This window comes from Phoca vitulina, unplaced genomic scaffold (assembly GCF_004348235.1).
Source record: "Phoca vitulina isolate PV1807 unplaced genomic scaffold, GSC_HSeal_1.0 scaffold40, whole genome shotgun sequence".
Lineage (NCBI taxonomy): Eukaryota > Metazoa > Chordata > Mammalia > Carnivora > Phocidae > Phoca > Phoca vitulina.
The window spans coordinates 5,544,583-5,564,893 of record NW_022589743.1 but is presented as its reverse complement, the minus strand read 5'-3'; the positions used below and the strand labels follow the sequence as shown (position 1 = coordinate 5,564,893).

The following is a 20,311-nucleotide window of genomic DNA, read 5'->3' as shown; positions in this document are numbered from 1 at the left end:
GAGTTTATTTTGGGAGCCTAGGACAAGGGCACCATCTGGGCTCCCCGGCCATAGAGTGAGGGTAATTCAGCTTCCCTTCTTCTGTCTCCTTTTCCCCACGGTCAGCCCCAACCCACCCCTCAGCAACAGAATCAAAGGATCCTTCTATAAAACAAGATCCACCAGCAGAGGAAGGAACTAGCTGCATCCTGCAAAGAATTGGTGTTGAATGACGATCAGACCACACAGGGGCACAGCAGGAAGGGTATGGCAACCCAAGGTCATTTTTGCTTCACCCCTGAGACCCTGCAACCTTCATGAAGATGTATAGCTCAGATATGTAGCATGGGAACCCCATCATTACCTCCAGCTTACAGATAAGCTGAATTTCCCAGCCATGACCCTCAGTCTGAGCAGTACCCCCAATCCAAACCCCCATCCACATTCCAAGGTGTTCGTACTGGAGGGGTTGTTTGAAAATGTGTGGGAGGCATTTAGGATTGTCACCATGATTGGGGGGGTACTACAGGCAATTAGTCGGAGGGGTACAAAAGTTCTAAAGACCTTGGAATGCATAGGATAGTCACACACAATGAAGACTGATCCAGAGCCCACTGTGCACAGCTGTCTTGACTATAAAACATTGCCTGGGTAGAAGAGGAAGGGCTGGATTCTAGGACTCTGTCAGCCTGGCCAGTGAGCCCATCAGCATCCATAATTCCTTCCTTCTTCTTCAATGTGGCATGTCTTTGTGGCTCCCTCCCCCCTGTGTGGCATGCGAGAACCCTCACGACAGATCCCATTATCCTCTGGCATTTGGCTTCTTGTAAATTGCAACAATAGCCTGGGACCAACATGGCCATCCCTGCGTCGGTCAAATTAGTTCCTGAATTATTGCTTTTGTACTTTTTCTTATAAGTAGGATTAGGGCTTTCTTGGTTGCTGAGTGGTTTTTTTTGGGGGGGGGTTGCTATTTGTTTTACAGTGATTGGCCGACCTTATGTTACTTCTTGGAATAAGCTAATACTTTTCTGTGTTTGCCAAAAGATGTTTTATACTCATTACTCATCTTTTATAATCTTCCTGAATACTTTTCCTGATTTTTCAGAAGCTTGCCTGAGGGTTTCCTATTCCCTGTAATTAATATGTTGTTCTTTTAATTCTCTATTTTTTTAAGAAAAAAAAATCACGAGATAATGTTCCGTGCCTTTTAAGATTAAAAAATTTAAGCAGATATTCAAATTATTTTTAACTTGTCAAGCACTGTGATGTGAGATATGTTATTGAATTGGGGTGATCTGATTCCAGGGTTTGGAATGCCTGGCTCACTGAGAACCTGGAAGGATCCAACACCATAGCAAGGAAATGAGCTGTAGTGAAGAGTCTCCTATACTTACAGACTTCTCTCCATAATTTTTGGTTCAGTGATCTGTGCGAAAAGCAAATCTGATGTTATCACCATTCCCCATCCCTTCATACACACCCTTCCTTTGGTCTTAAAACTTCAGGTGACTTGTGCTTTTTCCTAGGATAAAGACAAAATTCTTACCAGGATCTCCAAGGCTGGGTATGGGTGTGGTCCCTCCCTTTTTCTCCTAGCTCACCTTTCCTTCTGGGCTCCAGCCGTTTCTTATTACACACACCTCTCTGGTGCCACAGGGCCTTTGTACATGTGCTTCCTTCTGCCTCTGAGACCTTCCCTCTTTTTATCACCTCATGTCCTACACGGTGCCTGGTGCCCAGGAGGCACAGATAAGTGTTTACCGAAAGAATAACTGAATGAAAACATGGGTGTCGGTTCTCGGGTTTGGGATATTTTGTTTTGTTTGGGTGTGATTTGGTTTGGCCTAAACACTATCAAACCAGAGGTCACAGACGGGCAGCCAGGAGACCCAGAGACTGTTCCTGACTTGCACACAGGTATTCTTTGACCTTAGCCCCTCTTCTCTTGTCAACCAGCCTGGCCATCTCCAGTCCTTCCATTTGTGACCACAGGCGGACACATGCTGTACACTACAACTTGCACTTAAACATTTCACAGAAGCTTTCATTTAAACATTTCAAATAAATATTTGGTTTCAGTTTTATGTAACTTAATTGACTTTGACAGAAACTAAGGAGGCAACAGCCCACACCTCCCACCCATGTGCATTTTTTAGAAGAATCAAAAACCCTGTCCTTGAAATCTCCATGTTTTCCAGATAAACACCCTGAGGTCTAAAAGGGAGCAGGGACCCACCCAACCATTGAGTGGCAGGACTGTCCTTTAAAACCCAGTCCCCTTGACTGCCAGCTTGGAGCTCGTTCTACTCCTCATCCCCAGAGTCAATCCTGTGGATTGTATTTATGTATATTTAATGGACTTTGAAAGTGTGCGTATCTAGTTAAGTATTACACTTTATGCAATTAATGTGTACAAAATAAAGTCTAGTTTTAGGAACATTTTATCCAAATTGCTCCACAGCCTGATTTACAAGAGGAGAAAAAACCCTCCTCTCTTATCTAATAGATGTTGTGTTTCGATTTCCATTAATATGACAGGCAGGTGAGTACTCATCAAAAGTAACTCTTCTGAATTAACACTGACTGAATATGGTGGCTATGCAAGAGGTCTGTGAGGATCTCATCTTTCCTTCCTCCGTGATGGCTTGTTTACAGCCTCTGCAGAAAGCAGATGTGACTGAATAATGTGTCATCAAAGTCTTGATAGAGTTACTTGCTTTTAGAGTTGGAATCTGAGAAAAAGAAGGGCTTTTACTCTTGGCCTAGTGGTTCCTTTGCTCTGGTCTGAGAACTTGGAACAACAGGTTCTGCCTCTATAATGTGCCTAATTTAACCTTTGTTATTGCTCCCAGAAGAATCTCACTATTCTCCAGATGAGCTCTTTTCTTTTTCCTCTAAAGATGTCATCCAAGTAGCCCCCACCTCCCCACCCCAGCTACTACTCCCAACAGGATACCTGTAAGAATCATTTATTAGAGTCCTGAAAAGATTGAGTCCTCCAGTGTTTGGAATAAAAAGAAAATATGTATATGAAGGATTTTCATACATGCATTTCTTCCTTCAAGTATCTAAGAACATAGAATATGCCAGGCACTGTCCCACAGGCTGAAAATACACCCGGATGTGTAATCCATTATTTTTTCAAATCCTTCCCAAAAGCCTAGAAGGCACAAGTGGCTGGCCTCATGTTACAGATCAGGAAACTGAGACAGAAGAATATTCAGTGATCACCTGAGGTCACAAAGCAAGTAAGGCACAGAGCTTGGACCCCGAGGACTAGAACTTGAGATTCTGAGGCCCTCACGCCATCCAGTACCACATAGCTGTCTTTAATTACCAAGGAGAGTTTGGTTCCTCCTCTGTTTCGCACTTATGTGAGGTTGGCTAATCCCAGGACCGACTGCGAAGTGAAGCTCAGAAGGCTTTTGGATCAAGCCCTCGGCATGCACCTGCTGCAGAGCCCCTAGTAATGGTCGTGGCCTGTGGGTATTTGACAGATCATGTGTCTCTTCTGTTGAATTATATCTAAACTAGTGAGTCCATAAACGTCTACAAATAACTGTGAAAGGATAGAAACCTTACACCGTGATCCCCTGGAACGTCATTCACATTGCACTGTGGGTGGTGGCCCCGAGCAATAGAGAAGGAAGTTTTCAGAGCCTGACTCAGTCTCCCATGGACATGCTTTGGCCCACGCCGTCACATGATCATTTGGAGGTTGCCTTCCTCGTCCACGCCCTGAGATCAGACCTCAGGCAAAGATATCCTGGCCATCAGGTTGAAGCACTGGACTCTTCTTTTTTAAGTTCAAAACTGAAGTCATTTTAAGCAGGACAATGAAACAAAAGTAACTTAACAGTTTCTACAGTGTCTAAGAGATGCAAGACCAGCCATCACATCGGTGAAGTCAGAAGACTCAACTGTTAAAGCCATGTTCTTGGGCCAAGATGAGAAATAATTCCACTAAAATGGGTATTAATTTGGTATAAGTGTGACTTAAAAGTAGGTCATCCCTCCTGAAAAATGTTCACGGTTCTTCCCCCCTCCATTCAACCAAATTACATTGGAAGATTTTTTTCTAATGTTGACTCTTGATTCCTGATATGAACCCTACTTGATCATAATAAAATAATAAAATAAAGTACATAAGATAAAAATATAGAGTAAGATAATAATAAAAATAATTTTTAACATAATATTGTTTTCCATAAGCTAATATTAGCTTAGGCTTCTTACATATAAGATTGTAAGAGACCGTGGCCTGCCTACCCCTTAAGAGTCTTATGGAACAGGGAGGGCGCCTGGGTGGCTCAGTTGGTTAAGCGACTGCCTTCAGCTCAGGTCATGATCCCGGAGTCCTGGAATCGAGTCCCACATTGGGCTCCCGGCTCAGCAGGGAGCCTTCTTCTCCCTCTGACCCTCTCCCCTCTCATGCTGTTTCTCTCTCTCTCTCTCTCTCTCTCTCTCTCTCTCTCTCAAATAAATAAATAAATAAAATCTTAAAAAAAAAAAAAAAGAGTCTTATGGAACATACTTATAAACCCATTCTGGCCAAGGCTTTTCTGTGGGTACCAGAAGTAGAAAAAAGATTCTTATCTTAACCAAAGGAACTATATAACATGTCCCTACAATAATTAGAACAAAGTGAGCCTTCATTAATACTATTTATGTGAGCTCTGGGGTTCCTTATTCAATAAACATGGAACAAAAACGAGCTGAACGTACCAGAACATGGGTTTTCACCCCGGGGACAGGCTCTTCCACAAGGATGACCATGAGGCTAAGAGAAGCAGTGCATAGATAATGGAGACAGTGCGTCCAGTACATCTACAATTTTCATCATATGAACTACAGAAAGAAAAGACTGGCAGAATCTTCTTGGCAGCAGATGACAGTAAGATAAAGTAAGATACAAAAATGAATAATAGACTAACCTTGTCTTCAAGAAATACAGTCTCCAAGTGTTCACAGCTGGGCTCTGCTGTAATCTATTGGATGTAACAGGTCACTTCATCCTTCCAGGCTTCACGTGTCCCTTATCTAAGCCCCAGCAGCCAGACGTGTCTAATAGTAATAACCAAACCTCCCATTTAATGAGCGTTTGCTTTGTTCCAGGCACAGCTCCTAAAGCCTGCTTTATCTCATTTACACACTAAAGCTCGTTTACATGTTTTAGCTCATTTAATCATCCTGACTCTTTGCAAGGTTATGTTGGAGTCACATTTTTGCATATGAAGACATTGAGACTCAAAGAGACTGAATAACTGGAACTTGAACCCAGGACATTTAACTCCAGAGCCAGTGAATGAGCCTCCCCCCCCTCACTGCGCCCTTCGCTGGGATGCATTTGACGTCATGGGAGCATAGGCAGGAAGTAGCTGGATGCAGAGGAAGGACAAGAGCAGTGAAGTGTGGGTAGCAGGATGCAGAGCATTCATTAAAATCAGCCAAGGTTCAAAACATACCTGCAGACCTCACCTTCCCATCCTGGCAGGTAGCAGCCACTGCCTGAAGTCACTTCCGGGAGGATCCGGACCTCATTACAGGAGGGCATCCTGCTCTGGCTTTCTGCAGCTTCTTTCAGGAGAGTTGGAAAGGATACAGATGCTTTGAAAAAAGGATCGTAGGAAGAGAGCTTGGCTTCTAGAAATGGCTATTTCAAAATGTTGCAGGGGAAAAAAAGGAAAAGAAAAGCATCAGGGAATAGCCTAATTCGGTGGTTCGTGATAAACATGTGAGAAATATGTCTCTTCAGAAGAGAGAACGCTCCAGAAGATTCCTGGCATGTGGTTTGTTTTGTGACAACAGATTTCAAGTCCAGAAACCAGGAAGAAGGAAAGTGTGTCCAATCTCTGCATTGTGGAAGGAAAAAGAAGGAATATTGGAATCACCTTTCCTATGTGTGGTACTTTGCATGTGTCACCTCATTTATTTTGCATGTTTGACTATACCCTGCCTCGTTCCTGAAAGACTGTGTAGTGGATGTTTTTGTTTTACTCTCACAACGATCCTTAGCTGCATTCCCATATCACAGATGAAGAAAATAAGGCACAGAGGGGCTAGACAACTAGCCCGGGGTTATTTGGACAGGAGAGGTATTGGGCTGGATTCAAAGTAATGGCTTTTCCAGAAGCATCCTCCATCCAAACGTACCACTCCCCACGTGTGCCAACTGTCATGCAACTCAGTGAAAAACACCATGCTTTAAAAACCCAGGTTTTGTTATCTTTGGGGGTCTTCGGTGGGGGAGGTTGGAATACCGTATTTCGCTCTGGTTTTATAGGTTGCTGTGATTGCTGGACCACATCTGGGGGTCTTTAGTCCCTGAAATTATAGGCACTTCTTTTTCTCTTTAGCCGTAATTGCATTCCGCGTCTTAAAATGGAGGAAATGATCTGTCACCAGGCAGACCGGTGATAATTGCCAAACCTGAGGGCCAGAACTTGACAGTTGGTAAATACCAAACCGCCTTCTCCTCCGCAGACTGCGTGCGCTCTTACACATAAAGACGAACTTGTTAATGATGCTCTATAAATAAGTTCTAGCTGATAATTGTTCCAGCAACCGCTGTTGAAATGTGATCTGCCCTCAGATATAAAACACCTTTGTCTTTCTCCTTTCTTGTGAGGAGAAAAAGTGTGTACACTCGAAAGCAAAGCGGACCAGAGTCACTTGGCTGTGTGACTTCGGAAGAGTTGTTTAACCTCTCTGTGCCTTTGTTTCATCGTTTGCCTATGTCAGGAACAAATGGGGTAATTGAATATATGGCGCTCATCTCTGGTCGCCTGGCGTCTGGCAGACGACGGGTGGGACTTGTGGCTTGACTGGAATCAAGCCCTCCCGGAGTTGAATCTGCCCTTGAAAAGTTTAAAGGGCTATAGAAATGTGATAGTGGTAATCATCATTTAAAGGGAAGGGAGAGGTTAATATTGACATTCCTTCAATATGTATTTTCTTCCTATCTCCACAGAACACTGACTGGGTAAAGTATACCCCCTGAATTTTTGTATTCATCTCTCAAATTTAGACTAGCAGGGTTGGCAAACCACAGCCTGCCGCCTGTTTTTGTAAATAGAGTTTTGTGGGAACCCAGAGACGCCCATTCTTTTATATTTTGTCTGTGGTGCCTTTCATTCCAAAGCAGACTTGAAGAGTTGTGACAGAGAGCCCATAACCCACATAGCTGAATTTATTTACTTTCTGACTCTACAGAAAGCCTGCCAACCTCTCGATTATAGGATGAACCACCGGGGAAATGTTTCTCTTTAAAAGCTCTCACCTCATCCGGTGCCTGGAACACAGGGTGCTCCCTACGTGTCTGAACAGGACAAGAGAAATTGGAAAACGATCTGGGTTCTGAACAGGCAATATCTTGCTCAAGCTTCCCTTGGGAAAACAGGCTCAAAGTGAGGACCCAGGAGAGGGGGCTGCACACACCTACCCCCTATTCCTGCGGGAGCTGAAGGCTCTATTATTGATTGCTTGTTTAGTCATTCTAAAGAGCTAATTACTGAGTGCTTGTGAGATGCCAGGCCCTGGGCTAAATGCTTTATATATTTTGTCTCATAAAATCATCACCACAGTTCTGTGAAGTAGTTAATATTATTATCCTGTTTATAAATGAGAGGCCTGCCTTGCCCAAGGGTACCCAGTGGCGAGTTCCCATTAGAGATCCTCTCTTTAGGATTCCAGGCTGTTCCTTTACCAGCTCTGCCAAGTGCCTTGCTCTCCCTGTCCCTTGGGGACATCACATATTATTGTATTTCTGCCAGCCTGCGTGGCTTCATTCATTCACTTAACAATTGTTTCTATGTTGCTATAGCTAATACGTGCCAGGTTCTGTGCTGGGCATGGGGACATCACAAGGACCGATCAGATATGATCCTTGCCTGAATGAAGCTTAAAGTCAGCATAGTGAAAATGACAAGCATTAATCAATCGCACAATGAAACTGAAACAAAACTGTGATCTGTTTCAAAGAGGAAAGACATGGGATGCCATGAGGGTGGGTCATGGGGATCTCTCTCAAGAGGTGACCCTTGAGCTCAGATCTAAAGGGGTGTGTAAATAAAGGGTAGACACAGAGGGGAGGGGAGGGCGTCCTAGGCAGAAGGAACAGCGTATGCATAGGCTCTAGGGAAGGAAGAAGCATGGTGCGCAAGGAGACTAAAAGGTCACTGTAGCCAGAGCACATGGAACAAGGAGACGTGGTGGGAAACGCCAAGGGCTACACATGGCTTGTGCTCAGATTTGGGTCTCCATCTCTGTCTCAGAACAATGGGAAGCCACTGAGGTGTCTAAGCAGGGGTAATTAAGGTGGTGGTGTTATCCCTCCGAATGCCAGGTGTGTAGTCTTCCATGACAAGGCTGCTCTTTCCTGAGTTCACTAAGGGGCTCCTGCTAATGGAGCGTCACGCTGGGAAAGCCGAACTGAGGCATCTACAACACGGTCTGAGGACCCAGCTGGTCACTCTGCTGAGGCGTGAAGGGTGAGCGAGCACAGCCTGGTACGCACCCATGAATCACCTCGTTGCTGCCAAGTGTGAACTCGGTGTGAGACCTTTATACCACATGCTGCTCTCAGCCTAACCGATGACAAGGATAGCTTGCTGTCGACTCGGAAGCTTGTTTGCAGTAGTTCTGCTCATGTAGTAAAGATGAGTACTTCTCTATCAGCTTGGAAGCTGAGTTACTTGTCACCAAAGACCAATGTTTGTCAGGCTGCTCACTTCCATGATGGGGCACGGAAGCTTTGCCTGTGGTCCTAAGAGTATAGTCATAAACACAATTCTCCATCACCCTTAGAATGGAATCCAGACCCCTTAGCTTGGCCTGCCAGGCTTTCCATGGTCTGGCCCCATCGCCCTGTTCGACTTCAACTCACACTACTCTGCCTCACTTAGTGGTTGCTCAATAAACACTGTTGAATGAATGGATGTATGATTGACTGTATGATCTTGGGCAAGCCTCACTCTGGGTTCAGTTTCTTCATTTTTAGAAGAAGTGGCTGGCCTGGGTTTCCTCCAAGGCCCCTCCCAAGATGAAGAATCTACAGGATGCAGAATTGGGATTCATTCAACAAACATTGCCAACACCTCCAAGCAAGTCCCATGACAGGCCCAGGGCATAGGTTATGATGAAAGATAACCCTGCCCTTGAGATGTTTATTCAAAGGTAGAGAAAAGAATAATTTCAAAATAACATGGTGCATGAGCATGAGTAGAGTGTGAACTCTACCAGCATAGGAACTAGGGCAATCTCAACTCTTTCCACTCCCTTGAGCAAAGCATCTCTCAGAGGCCCAGTGTCCCCATGACTCAGATGGACAGAATGGCACAACTCACGGAATTTTATGAGGGTTAAATGAGGTGATGTTACTGCTGGCATTTTGTCTCGCACAAATAAGTGTGCAGCAAGTGTTGGTGATGATTATCAACAAATGATGGTGTTGACTAATGTCAACAATGACATTCAGCACCCATGTGATTGTACCAGTTGTCTATGACTTACGTCTGTCCTGATCACTCAGTACTCCGCCATCCCAGCTGTAAAGTATTTTGAACCTGTCCCCTGGACAAGAGCGCCACGGAGCAGAGAGGAGCTGCACTTGATGTTCAAGGTCAGTGATTCATGGAAGATGTCCTAGAGAAGATGAGACCAGAGCTGAGCTGTTAGGTCAAGAAGGGGAGGCAAGGTCTCCTCTGTCTCCACTCTGCCCTGGGAAATCTTTCAAAAATGCACATCTGATAAACTGATTTCTTCCTTAAAACCAGTGACTTCCTGTTGCATTTGAAATAAAGTCAAAGCTCCTTACCATTGTCTGCAAAGCCCCCCATGAGCTCGTCCCATCTTGAGCCACCTTCACCCTTCCCCAACCATGCTCAGCCATTTGTCCCTACCCCTTTGCAGAGGCTGTGCTCTCTGCCCGAGTCGTGCCTCCTTCTAGTCTTCCACGCCCAGCTCCTTTCATCATCAGAACGCAGCTCAGATCTCACCTCTGCAGACAGGGCTTCACCAACTCTACACTACCTGACATCGTTCCCACTCCTATGTACCTCACCCCCATTTTTCCCACTACTGCCATTCACTTTGCAAGCCAAAGTCTTGTTTGTTTCCTTCAAAGCTGTCAGTGCTATCTGAAATGACCTCTCGGAGGTCAAGGACTTCATCAGTCTTATACAACCGGCCTCGGCACGTAGTTGGCCCTCCAAGATTTTTTGAACAAGTGAATTCCAGGCGCCTGTAGGATTGAGTGAGACAGTATGTTCTGGGATGAGAACACAAGGTTCAAGCCAGTGCCACACAAGGAAGAGTCACATCAGGTCACGAAGGACTTAAGTACAGAGAATGTGCTGGATCTTGGTGTCAGGCTCTGAGCTGCATCGGAGCATCATGAAAAAACCAACAATATCTTATTTCTTCCTCTAACACAATGATTGCATTTCCAGGACGCTTCTCAATTGAGGGCACCTGTCTAAATTAATAAGAAGTCAAGATTATAAAATAATTTCCTGTAATCCAGGGTTAGCTCTTTCACATGGTAATTCCAACTAGGCTGGCAGAAGCCCTTGGGGCATCTCTTTAATGAATAACTAGGCTTGATGCTTAATTAGCATATCACGATTAGCTCCCAAAGAGTTTGCTTTTGTAAGCCCTTTGTACTTTGTCCCCGCCGTCTTAAGTTGCTTTGCACTTGCTCAGAGGTCAAACATCCACTTACTGTCACCTCTTTCGTGTCAGACACTGATCACCTTGAGTAAGCCCCGAAGTTGAGGTTCAAACTACATCTTAGTGTTCATCCAAATTATTACAAGTTCTGAATTTGTAGGATGGGGATTTTAAAATATTACCTATAACTGGCAAAAAGTCATCATAGACATCACTTTCAGAACCCACCTGCCAATCCGATACTCTCCTCCTAGCAGGACATGATCTGTACATGGCTGCCCACCTCCCCCCCCCTCAGCCCAAATTCATGGCAGGACCCACCCACACCAGGCACATCGTACGTGGTTAGTGGGCATTGGATTAGCACCATTGTGCCTAGCTGGGGAGGAACAAAGCATCAGCTGCAGTAACTATAATTCCATTGGCTCTGGAAGGTAGGGAGAGAAGCAGTTCTTTTTCACACTTAAGCCCTACTCTGGGTGCACGAACTGGTACAGGCCCCATGCATCCTCTGCTCTTGGCTTTGATGCCAAAATTGTGTTCTGAGAGATGGGAACAAGAAACCCGGCCACTGCCAAGCTGCCTCGTAGGGTCCTTTGGGGCTCCTAACGGTTCTGAGGCCTGGGGGAATCGCTTGGTGCCCATTCTTCCCGAACACACACATTCCGCAGTTCCTACAGAACACTGTCCACCAAACAGCCACCTCCTGAAATTACACCCTCCCTACCTCCAGCCTCTCCCTGCTTGAATCTGTCTTCCTGCAGTCTGTGCTGATTATCTTACCATCTGCTCAAAACCCTTCCATAGCTCATATTCTAGGCCTCCTATGATCTGGACTCAGCCTGTCTTCCAACATACATGATACTTATACCCCTCAACCCAGCCTAACTGACCCAGAAGAGCAGTGAACAGCCAGACCAGACAGGGCTCTCTGCTAACCAACCAACAGTATCTGCTAAACAGTACCTCTCAAAGTTTAATGGGCATTCAAATCACTGGGGATTTTTTTAAATGCAGATCTTCATTCAGGAGATCAAGGGTAGGACTCAAGATTCTACATTTCTAACAAGTTCCCTTCCAGATGTTGTGGCAGCTGCTGGTCTCCCCAGCACATTAAGTAAAAAAGCACTAGGGGTCTTTTTAACATCTTGGGAGGGCGAAGGCGTTGTATTCCAAATTAATTAATTCTATAAAATCACCATTTTGGTAGATCAAAAGGCCAATCTCATACGGTTCAACCCTCATGTAAGCAGCAGGCCATCCGTAACTCCTAATAGAAACCCAAGCTCATGACATCAAAGTCCTAGCCAAGTTACCTTGGAACAAAGAGGAGGCAAGACATCAGATCAAAATTCTGAATGTGCCAACTCAAGCTTAGAGCAGAGCACAGCCTCACCCTTCTGCAGTCCCCGGCCCCTGCAGAATGCCACCCTGTGGGTCACCCAGTGGCTCAAGAGACTTCTTCCTGCATCTTTCAGTCACGCGAGTTGGAGGGAAGAACCATTCCACTGGAGCGCCTTCCAATTCCCGGCTCTCCAACTCCTGATTCTCAGAACATGCTGAAATTTCCAGGCATGCCTTGCAGCACTGGTACGTCCCCCAGGTTGGTTTCGTAGGTCACCCGGTGGGAAGATCTTAGTAGATGGCAGGATGTGTTTTGATTCTCATTAAGAAGCTTACTCAACACTGAAGGGAGGTGTGGCAGGTCCCCCACAGCTCCTGGTTCTTCCACATGGCAACACTTCTCCACCTGGAGAAAGCGAGGGCTGTGTGTGGGGGCGGGCGGCAAATGATAAGAATGGGCCAGAGAAACCTGCCTGATCCACTCTGCACAGGCAAAGCAGAGTTGCCAGTCCCTGCCCATGGTTGCCTTTCTGATTACAGAAGAGCTGCTGTAGGACCATCTGCCACCGTCGGCAAAACGCACGAGAAGTGAGAAAGCAATGAGCAAATAGGATATTTCAAGAGCAGCAATACCATGCTCCCTCCATGAAAAGCTCTAATGACTCAGGATGGTCAGGGTATTCTCAGATCCAAGTTTCCATCCACCTGACTGGGCATTGAGGGGGTGTGGATGCTCATTGATCGTGTGGTACTGGCTTTCCACTCCAGCTGCCCGCTAGCTGGAGAGCATTTAACAAATCTCCATGCCCTGTTCCCACTCCAAATCAATGAAATCAGAATCAGGGGAGCAGGCACAGGTGGGTATTAAAAGCACCCAGGTGATTTAAATGCACAGTGAAGGTTGCAAACCACTGTGTTAGAGGTGGTTTTTTTCCAAAGATCAAAGAAAAGCACTTTTTTTTTTTTAAATCATTGACTTTCTCAGCTTCTAAAACTTTACCTCCTCTTTTTAACACAATACAGGATATTGGTAATAATGAATACACTTATACTTTTTTGGAGTCACAAATCACTTTTACAGACACTGTCTTATTAGATTCTCCCATCAGCCTGTGGAAAATGTTCCCACCGCTACAGACAGATAGAGCTGAGCTTTCTATGACATTGTTACAAGACGAAAGAAGAACTGGAAACAAACTGAAAGCCAGTGAGAGGATCGTTAAATGTGTCACGGGGCATTCAGCGTTCGTGCAAGAGAAAATTCTGCAGCTGTTATAAAAACTTAGGTAGCTCTATACAAACTGGCTTCGAAAGATAGCCACAAACTATTTTTAAATTTTAAAAAATCAAGTTCAGGGTCATAATTATAAAGAATTATAATATAATATATAATTATATATATTATATAATAGAATTATAATAGAATTATAAATAATTCCATTCATTTTTTATTTTTTAACAACTTTTCGAGATTTCTCCGATAAAAATTATGTATGTTTAAGGTGTACAACTTGATGTTTTGATATATGAATACATGAATATATTAGATTACCACAAACTAAATAACATATCCACCACCTCTACATAGTTACTATTGTGTGTGTATGTAAAGATGATTTAATTTAAGATCTATGCTCTTAGCAGATTTCAAGTATGCAATACAGTATTGCTAACTATCATCACCAGGCTGTACTCAAAGCCCCTGAACTCACTTATCTTGAATAACTGAAACTTTGTACCCTTTGACCAACATCTCATTTCTGTTTCCCCCCAGCCCCTGACAACCACCAAGCTATTCTTTGTTTCTATGAGTTTGACTATTTAAGGTTCTATACATAAGTGAGACCATACAGTATCTGTCTTTCTGGGTGTGGCTTTTCACTTAGCATGGTGTCCCCCTGGTTCATCCATATTGTCACAAATGGCAGGATTTCCTTCATTTTTATGGGTGACTAATATTCCATCTTATTTTTCTTTATACATTTTTTTTATCCATTCATTCATCAACAGAAACTTGGGTTATTTCCATATCTTGGCTAATGTGAATAATGCTGTAATGAACATGGGACTGCAGATGTCTCTCTGAGATCCAGATTTCATTTGCTTTGGATACAGACCCAGTAGTGGAATTGCTGGATCATATGGCAGTCCTATTTTTAATTTTTTGAGGGACTTCCATACTGTTTTCCATAATGGTGATATACCAGTTTGCCTTCCTACCAACAGTGTACAAGGGTTTGCTTTTCTCTACATCCTCACCAACACTTGTAGTCTCTTGTCTTTTTGATAATAGCCATTCTAACAAGTGTGCGGTGATATTTCATTGTGGTTTTGATTTGCGTTTCCCTGATGGCTGGTGATGTTGAGCACCTTTCCATGTACCTATTGGCCATTTATATGTCTTATTTTGAGAAATGTCAATTCAAGCCCTTTGCCCGTATTTAACCAGGCTATTTGGGTTTTTGCTATTGAGTTGTTTGAGTTCCCTATATAGTTTGGATATTGACTCCTTATCAGATACATGGTTTGCAAATATTTCCTCCCACTCTGTAGGTTGCCTTTTCACTGTTTTGTTTCCTTTACTATGCAGAAGCTTTTTAGTTGGATACAGTCCCACTCGCCTACTTTTGCTTTTATTGCCTGTACTTTTTGGTGTCATGACCCAAAAATCATTGCCAAGACCACTGAATGTCAAGAAGCTTTTTCCCTATGTTTTCTTCTACTAGTTTTACAGTTTCAGGTCTTATATATAAGTCTTTAATCCAGTTTAATTTTTTTTTAAAGATTTTATTTATTTATTTGAGAGAGAGAGTGAGAGAGAGAAAGAGCACAAGAGGGGGGAGCGGGAGAGGGAGAAGCAGACTCCCCGCTGAGCAGGGAGCCCGATGCGGGACTCGATCCCGGGACCCTGGGATCATGACCTGAGCCAAAGGCAGACGCTTAACCGACTGAGCCACCCAGACGCCCCCAAAATGCATTTTTCTACCATAAAATGTGACTAGCAGAAAAGTTCACCTGGAGATTTATTTATTAATTTTAAAAAAAAAATTATTTATTTGGGGTTGGTAAGCTGTATTTTGAGAATGTCAATTTGAGGAAGAGTAGCCACTTTAATAATATTGCCACTTTCTTCGTGCCTTATGTTTATTTTATTTTATTTTTTTTTTTAAAGATTTTATTTATTTATTTGAGAGAGAATGAGATAGAGAGCATGAGGGGGGGAGGGTCAGAGGGAGAAGCAGACTCCCCATTGAGCAGGGAGCCCGATGCGGGACTCGATCCCGGGACTCCAGGATCATGACCTGAGCCGAAGGCAGTCGCTTAACCAACTGAGCCACCCAGGCGCCCTTAAGTTAATTTTTTATATGACATGAGATAAGGGTTCAATTTCATTCTTCTTTAGGAGATATCCAGTTTTCCCCACATCTTTTACTGAAGAGACTATCCTTTGCCCATTGTGTATTCTTGGCATCCTTGTCAAAGATTAGTTGACCATAAGTGTGTGGATTTATTTCTGGGCCCTCTGTTCTGTTTCACTGGTCTATACGTATGTTTTTATGTCAGTATCATACTTTTTGTATTACTATAGCTTTGAAGCATATTGTGGAACCAGGAAGCTTTGTTCTTATTCAAGATTGCTTTGACTATTCAGAGTCTTTTTTGGTTCCATATTAATTTTAGGAATATTTTTTCTATTTCTGTAAAGAATGCCATTGGAATTTTAATAGGGATTGAGCTGAAAGTAGTATGAACATTTTAACAATATTAATTTTTCCAACCCATGAACACAGGATGTCTTTCCATTTATCTATGTCTTCTTTAATTTCCTTCATCAATATTTTATAGTTTTCAGTGTACAAGTCTTTCACTTCTTTGGTTAAGCTTACTCCTAAGTACAGCTGACCCTTGAACAATGCGAGAGTTAGGGACACCAACTCCCCCCATGCAGTGAGAAATCCCTGTATAACTTTTGACTTCACAAAAACTTGATTACTAATAGCCTACTGTTGACCAAAAGCCTTACTGATAACATAGTCAATTAACACATGTTTGGTACACTACTATAGTCTTACAATAAAGTAAGCTAGAGAAAAGAAAATGCTATTAAGAAAATCATAAGAGAAAATACCTTTACAATATTGTACTGTATTTTAAAAAAAAAATCAGCATGTAAGTGGACCAGCTCAGTTCAAACCTGTGTTGTTCAAGGTCAATTGTACTTTATTCTTTTTATTGCAATTGTAAATGGAATTGACTTTATTAATTTCCTTTTTGATTTGGATGCCTTTTATTTCTTTTTATTATCTAATTGCTCTGCCTATGACTTCCAGCACTATGTTGAATCAAAGTGGCAAGAGTGCGTATCCTTGTCTTAGTGGAAAGTTTTCAGTTTTTCCCCATTGATTGTATTAGCTATGGGCTTTTCATATATGGCTTTTATTGTATTGAGGTAAGTTCCTTCTATACCTGTTTTGTTGAGAGTTTTTATCATGAAGGATGGTGAATTTTGTCAGATGCTTTTTCTGAATCTATTGAGGTGGTCGTGTGGTTTTATCTTTCATTCTGTTAATGTGGTGTATCACACTGATTGATTTACATATGTTAAACCATTCTTGCATCCCAGGAATAAATCCTACTTAGTCATGATGTATAATCCTTTCACTGTGTTGTTAAATTCAGCTTGCTACTATTCCATTGGTGTTTTTGCATCTTTGTTCACTAGGGATATTGGCCTGTAGTTCTCTTTTCTTAAAGTATCTGGCTTTGTTTGGTGTCAGGATGATGTTGGCCTTGTAAGATGAGTTTGGAAGTATTCTCTTTCCTTCCCATTTTTTGGAAGAGTTTAAGAAGGATCAGTATGAATTCTTCTTTGAATGATTGGTAGAATTTACCCACAAAACCTGGTCTGGGGCTTCTTTTTGTTGGGAGGGGGGGTTGATTATTACTTTAATCTCTTTATTTGTATTCATCTGTTCAGGTTTTTATTTCTTCTTGATTCAGTGTTGGTAGGTTGTATGTTTCTAAGAATTTATCTCTCCTAGATATTTATAGATCCTGGATCTTTTATAATTTTTTAAACCCTCCATGTATATGTGTGTGATCTATAAGCACAAAAAATATCAGGAAGGACATATGCTAAACTGTTAATAGTCATATTGCTTGGGCTGGGATTACACAGAGGTGGGGGAAGAACTCTCACTTTTTTTTTTTTTTTAGTTTGTTACAAAAATTATACTTCCATACTGTTAAAAAAAAAAAAATCTATTTTAAAACCACAGCCTGAGATGAATTCTAAGGAGAGACAATCACACCTGTTTTTCAGAGGAAGTAACCAAGTCTCAGTGAGATGGAGTGAATTACCCATGTGGCTAAAAATTGGTGGGGCATTCGTTTAAACATATATGTATGCTATGTTTCACAATTCCTTAAAAAAGCATTTTTTAAAAATGAGGGAAGAAAGGGAAAACCTAGTTTCCTGGAGCCCAGATCCAAGACTTCATTTGCTACTCACACTAACCATTGCACAAAGGCTTAACAAGCAGATTGCTGATCTTCACTGAGCAAGGAGGAAGTTGAGTCCTGCACAAGCAGATGACCTTGGCAGGCTGGGGCATCCGCAGCCTGAGCCATCACTCTCTTTATCAGGAATGCTGCATCTCACAGGCTGGCCACTGTCCTCCCAGAGTCACTGGGCTGACTCAGAACCTAACCATTCCCTGCTTGCCCAAGGCCATGGGGGGAAGATTCACTCAGGGCCAGTGGCAGCTATGGATGCAGCCAGGAGGGCACGTCTGCCCCTGCAGGGCAGTTCCACTCCTAATAAGAGAAATTCACTTTGCACATGCTTTAGGGGAAATATCCTGGGACAGAGCCAGAGCCAGATGGGCAGAGCTTATTAAAGGCATGATTGTTACCAGAAAACATTTGCAAAGATGTATGGGTACTTTTGTACATCCGTGTGTGTGTGTGTGTGTGTGTGTGTGTGTGTGTGTGTGCATTTTATATACACCCCACACACATACATACATGCACACACACCTCCCTGAATCCCTTTCAATTACAACATTGTCTTTACGATTGTTCTACAGTGTACCTTAAAGTTAACCCTTATGTAGGGTGGAGATGCTGTGCCTCACACCTGTTCGGGCGAGGTTGTTGTTCTTACTCTTGTTTTTCCCTCTTGCCAGGTGCAGCTCATCCACTATAACCATGAGTTATATACAAATGTCACAGAAGCTGCAAAGAGCCCTAATGGATTGGTGGTAGTTTCTATATTTATAAAAGTAAGTGTCTTGCATTCTTTCATTCTTTTCTTGCCATTCCCAGCCCGGTCAGAATACCAGCTCAGTCTCTGTTGGATCTCAGAAATAACCAAAGGGGTGAGGTCCATGCCCAAGAAAAGCTTCGGGATGGTGACTTTTATACCCATGAGATTTGTGACACATGAGGTCCCTTTCACGAAGATGCAGAAACGATGGCTCCATTTCAAAGCTCCAGAGCCTGAGGATTCAGCAGCCTTTGTTCTAGAGAGAAAAGGGGAGCTGGAGCCAATGACAGTCTTCAGGTCCCACATCGTGCAAAAGGATGCAACAGAAGAGGAGGGGTGGCTCACTGACACCCCACAGCATTAAGCTCCTGTCCCTCAGTGGCCCCTTGGAAACAGAGATAGAAGGGAAATGTGAGATGTCCCTCCCCTCCAGGCCCTGCCCTGAACAGCCCCCTCCAGCTTCCCTGAAGTTGCTCTGAACCACACCTCCCATCTTCCTCTCCCTTTCCCTCGTAAGCATCCCTGGGAGAAATTAAGGAGAGATCATGAAGGCTGAGTTTATGACATTCTCAGGAGGCTCCACATCTCCCCAACAGTCAATGACAACAACAGATCTCCAACCAAGAAAATTCCAGTTTGTTAAAAATCATAATAATAATAATCACCTTTAACATTTTGACAGATACGGAGGGAAGCAGGTATGCAAATTTAAAAGAAAACGAAAAAAGAAGAAATGTCTTTCCAATTGGGAAAAAAAGAGAGAGAAAACAAAAGGAATGTGTGACAGTTCCAAAAGTTGGCAGTCACTGTGCTAGCCCCTTGGGCAGTTTTGGCCAGACCACGAGAGGCCAGACCCATCAGAACTTGGAATCTGGTGAATATGATCAGTAGAAATCCAGCATTTGCCACTGGGGGGTTTTAACAGAGTTCTTGTGGTGACATGATCACTGCTCAGGAGACTGGGCACGGGGACACCCCAGGCATTACCCCCATTTCCTCTCCCAAAGCATCATCACCCTTTGCAACAGGCACTTGGCTCTGCCTGGTCCTCCCTCTCTAGAGTGCATGCCACCTCCTGAGCTCCTCTCCCTCATGGGGGTCCCATCAGGCCTTCCTGTGGCCTGGGCAGAGCTGAACATTGGCCAGAGGTATCTGTTGGCCACTCAGCTCCTGCAGCTGTCATTAGCAAAGACAGGAAGGGGTTTTGGCCAGGAAAGCATATTTTTGGGCTGTCATACCTTCTGAGTACCTGATGTGACACCCAAAGGACATTGGTTCTGGCAGAGATCCTGCCAGTCCCTACTCTACACCTCTTGGCATCATCACAGACCCAGTTATAATGAACAGCAGATTTCTGAATTCCAGGCACTGAGAGACGTACTTTACATATATTTTATGACTTAACCCTAATAATAAACCTGTGGGGCGGGCACCAGCATCCTTATGATGAAGAAAATGGCTCAGAGAATCTTTGCATTCCACCCAAGTGCATGTAGCTTCTAACAGCCCATCCAGGAAAGGAGCCCAGGTCTTGCTTGACTTTCACACTAATGACCTTCCTCATACCACATGCCTCCCCAACAGAGCGTGGAGAAAGCAACTGAGATGAAGAAGAGAGATCATGACATTTGCAAACATCTTCCCCCATGCCCCTATGCCACCCACAAGCACAGGGCAAACTCTATCTCCCTCGACCAGCCTTAATCATGACGTTGATACAACCTGTGCGTTCATCCTGGGCCATGCTCGTTGCTGGGAAGCCTGCCGATATGTCCCAGTATTGCCTTGTGAGTGTCCAGGAGCTCACCTGCCTCGTTGGCCTTCCCCGTGCCTGGGTTCCGTGTCGGCCAACCTGAGCTGCCCAACACCGCCTGTCCTTTGGCAGGTGCCTCAGCCTAGGCCCCTGACTGTGCCTCACTTTGCTTAAAGCGCTCGAGTCAGTGGATGTCATCCCAGAAGCTCAGGCACGTTCCAGCTGACAGGGTGATTGATACGCCAGGAAGTTAGTCTCCTCAACAGCAGACCATGGGCGTGTTTCACAAGCTCTTG

The 20,311-nt window shown here is 43.7% G+C and overlaps 1 protein-coding gene across 2 annotated transcripts in view; it reads left to right on the top strand.

Moving 5' to 3' along the window:
• The window catches only part of CA10 (carbonic anhydrase 10), a 497,444-nt gene that overhangs the window by 453,893 nt on the left and 23,240 nt on the right, over positions 1-20,311 (top strand). For both annotated transcript variants that reach the window (XM_032428451.1, XM_032428452.1), the window contains one exon: positions 18,183-18,278. In XM_032428451.1, coding sequence (XP_032284342.1) covers positions 18,183-18,278 — 96 coding nt within the window. The remainder of the gene's footprint in view (positions 1-18,182; positions 18,279-20,311) is intronic.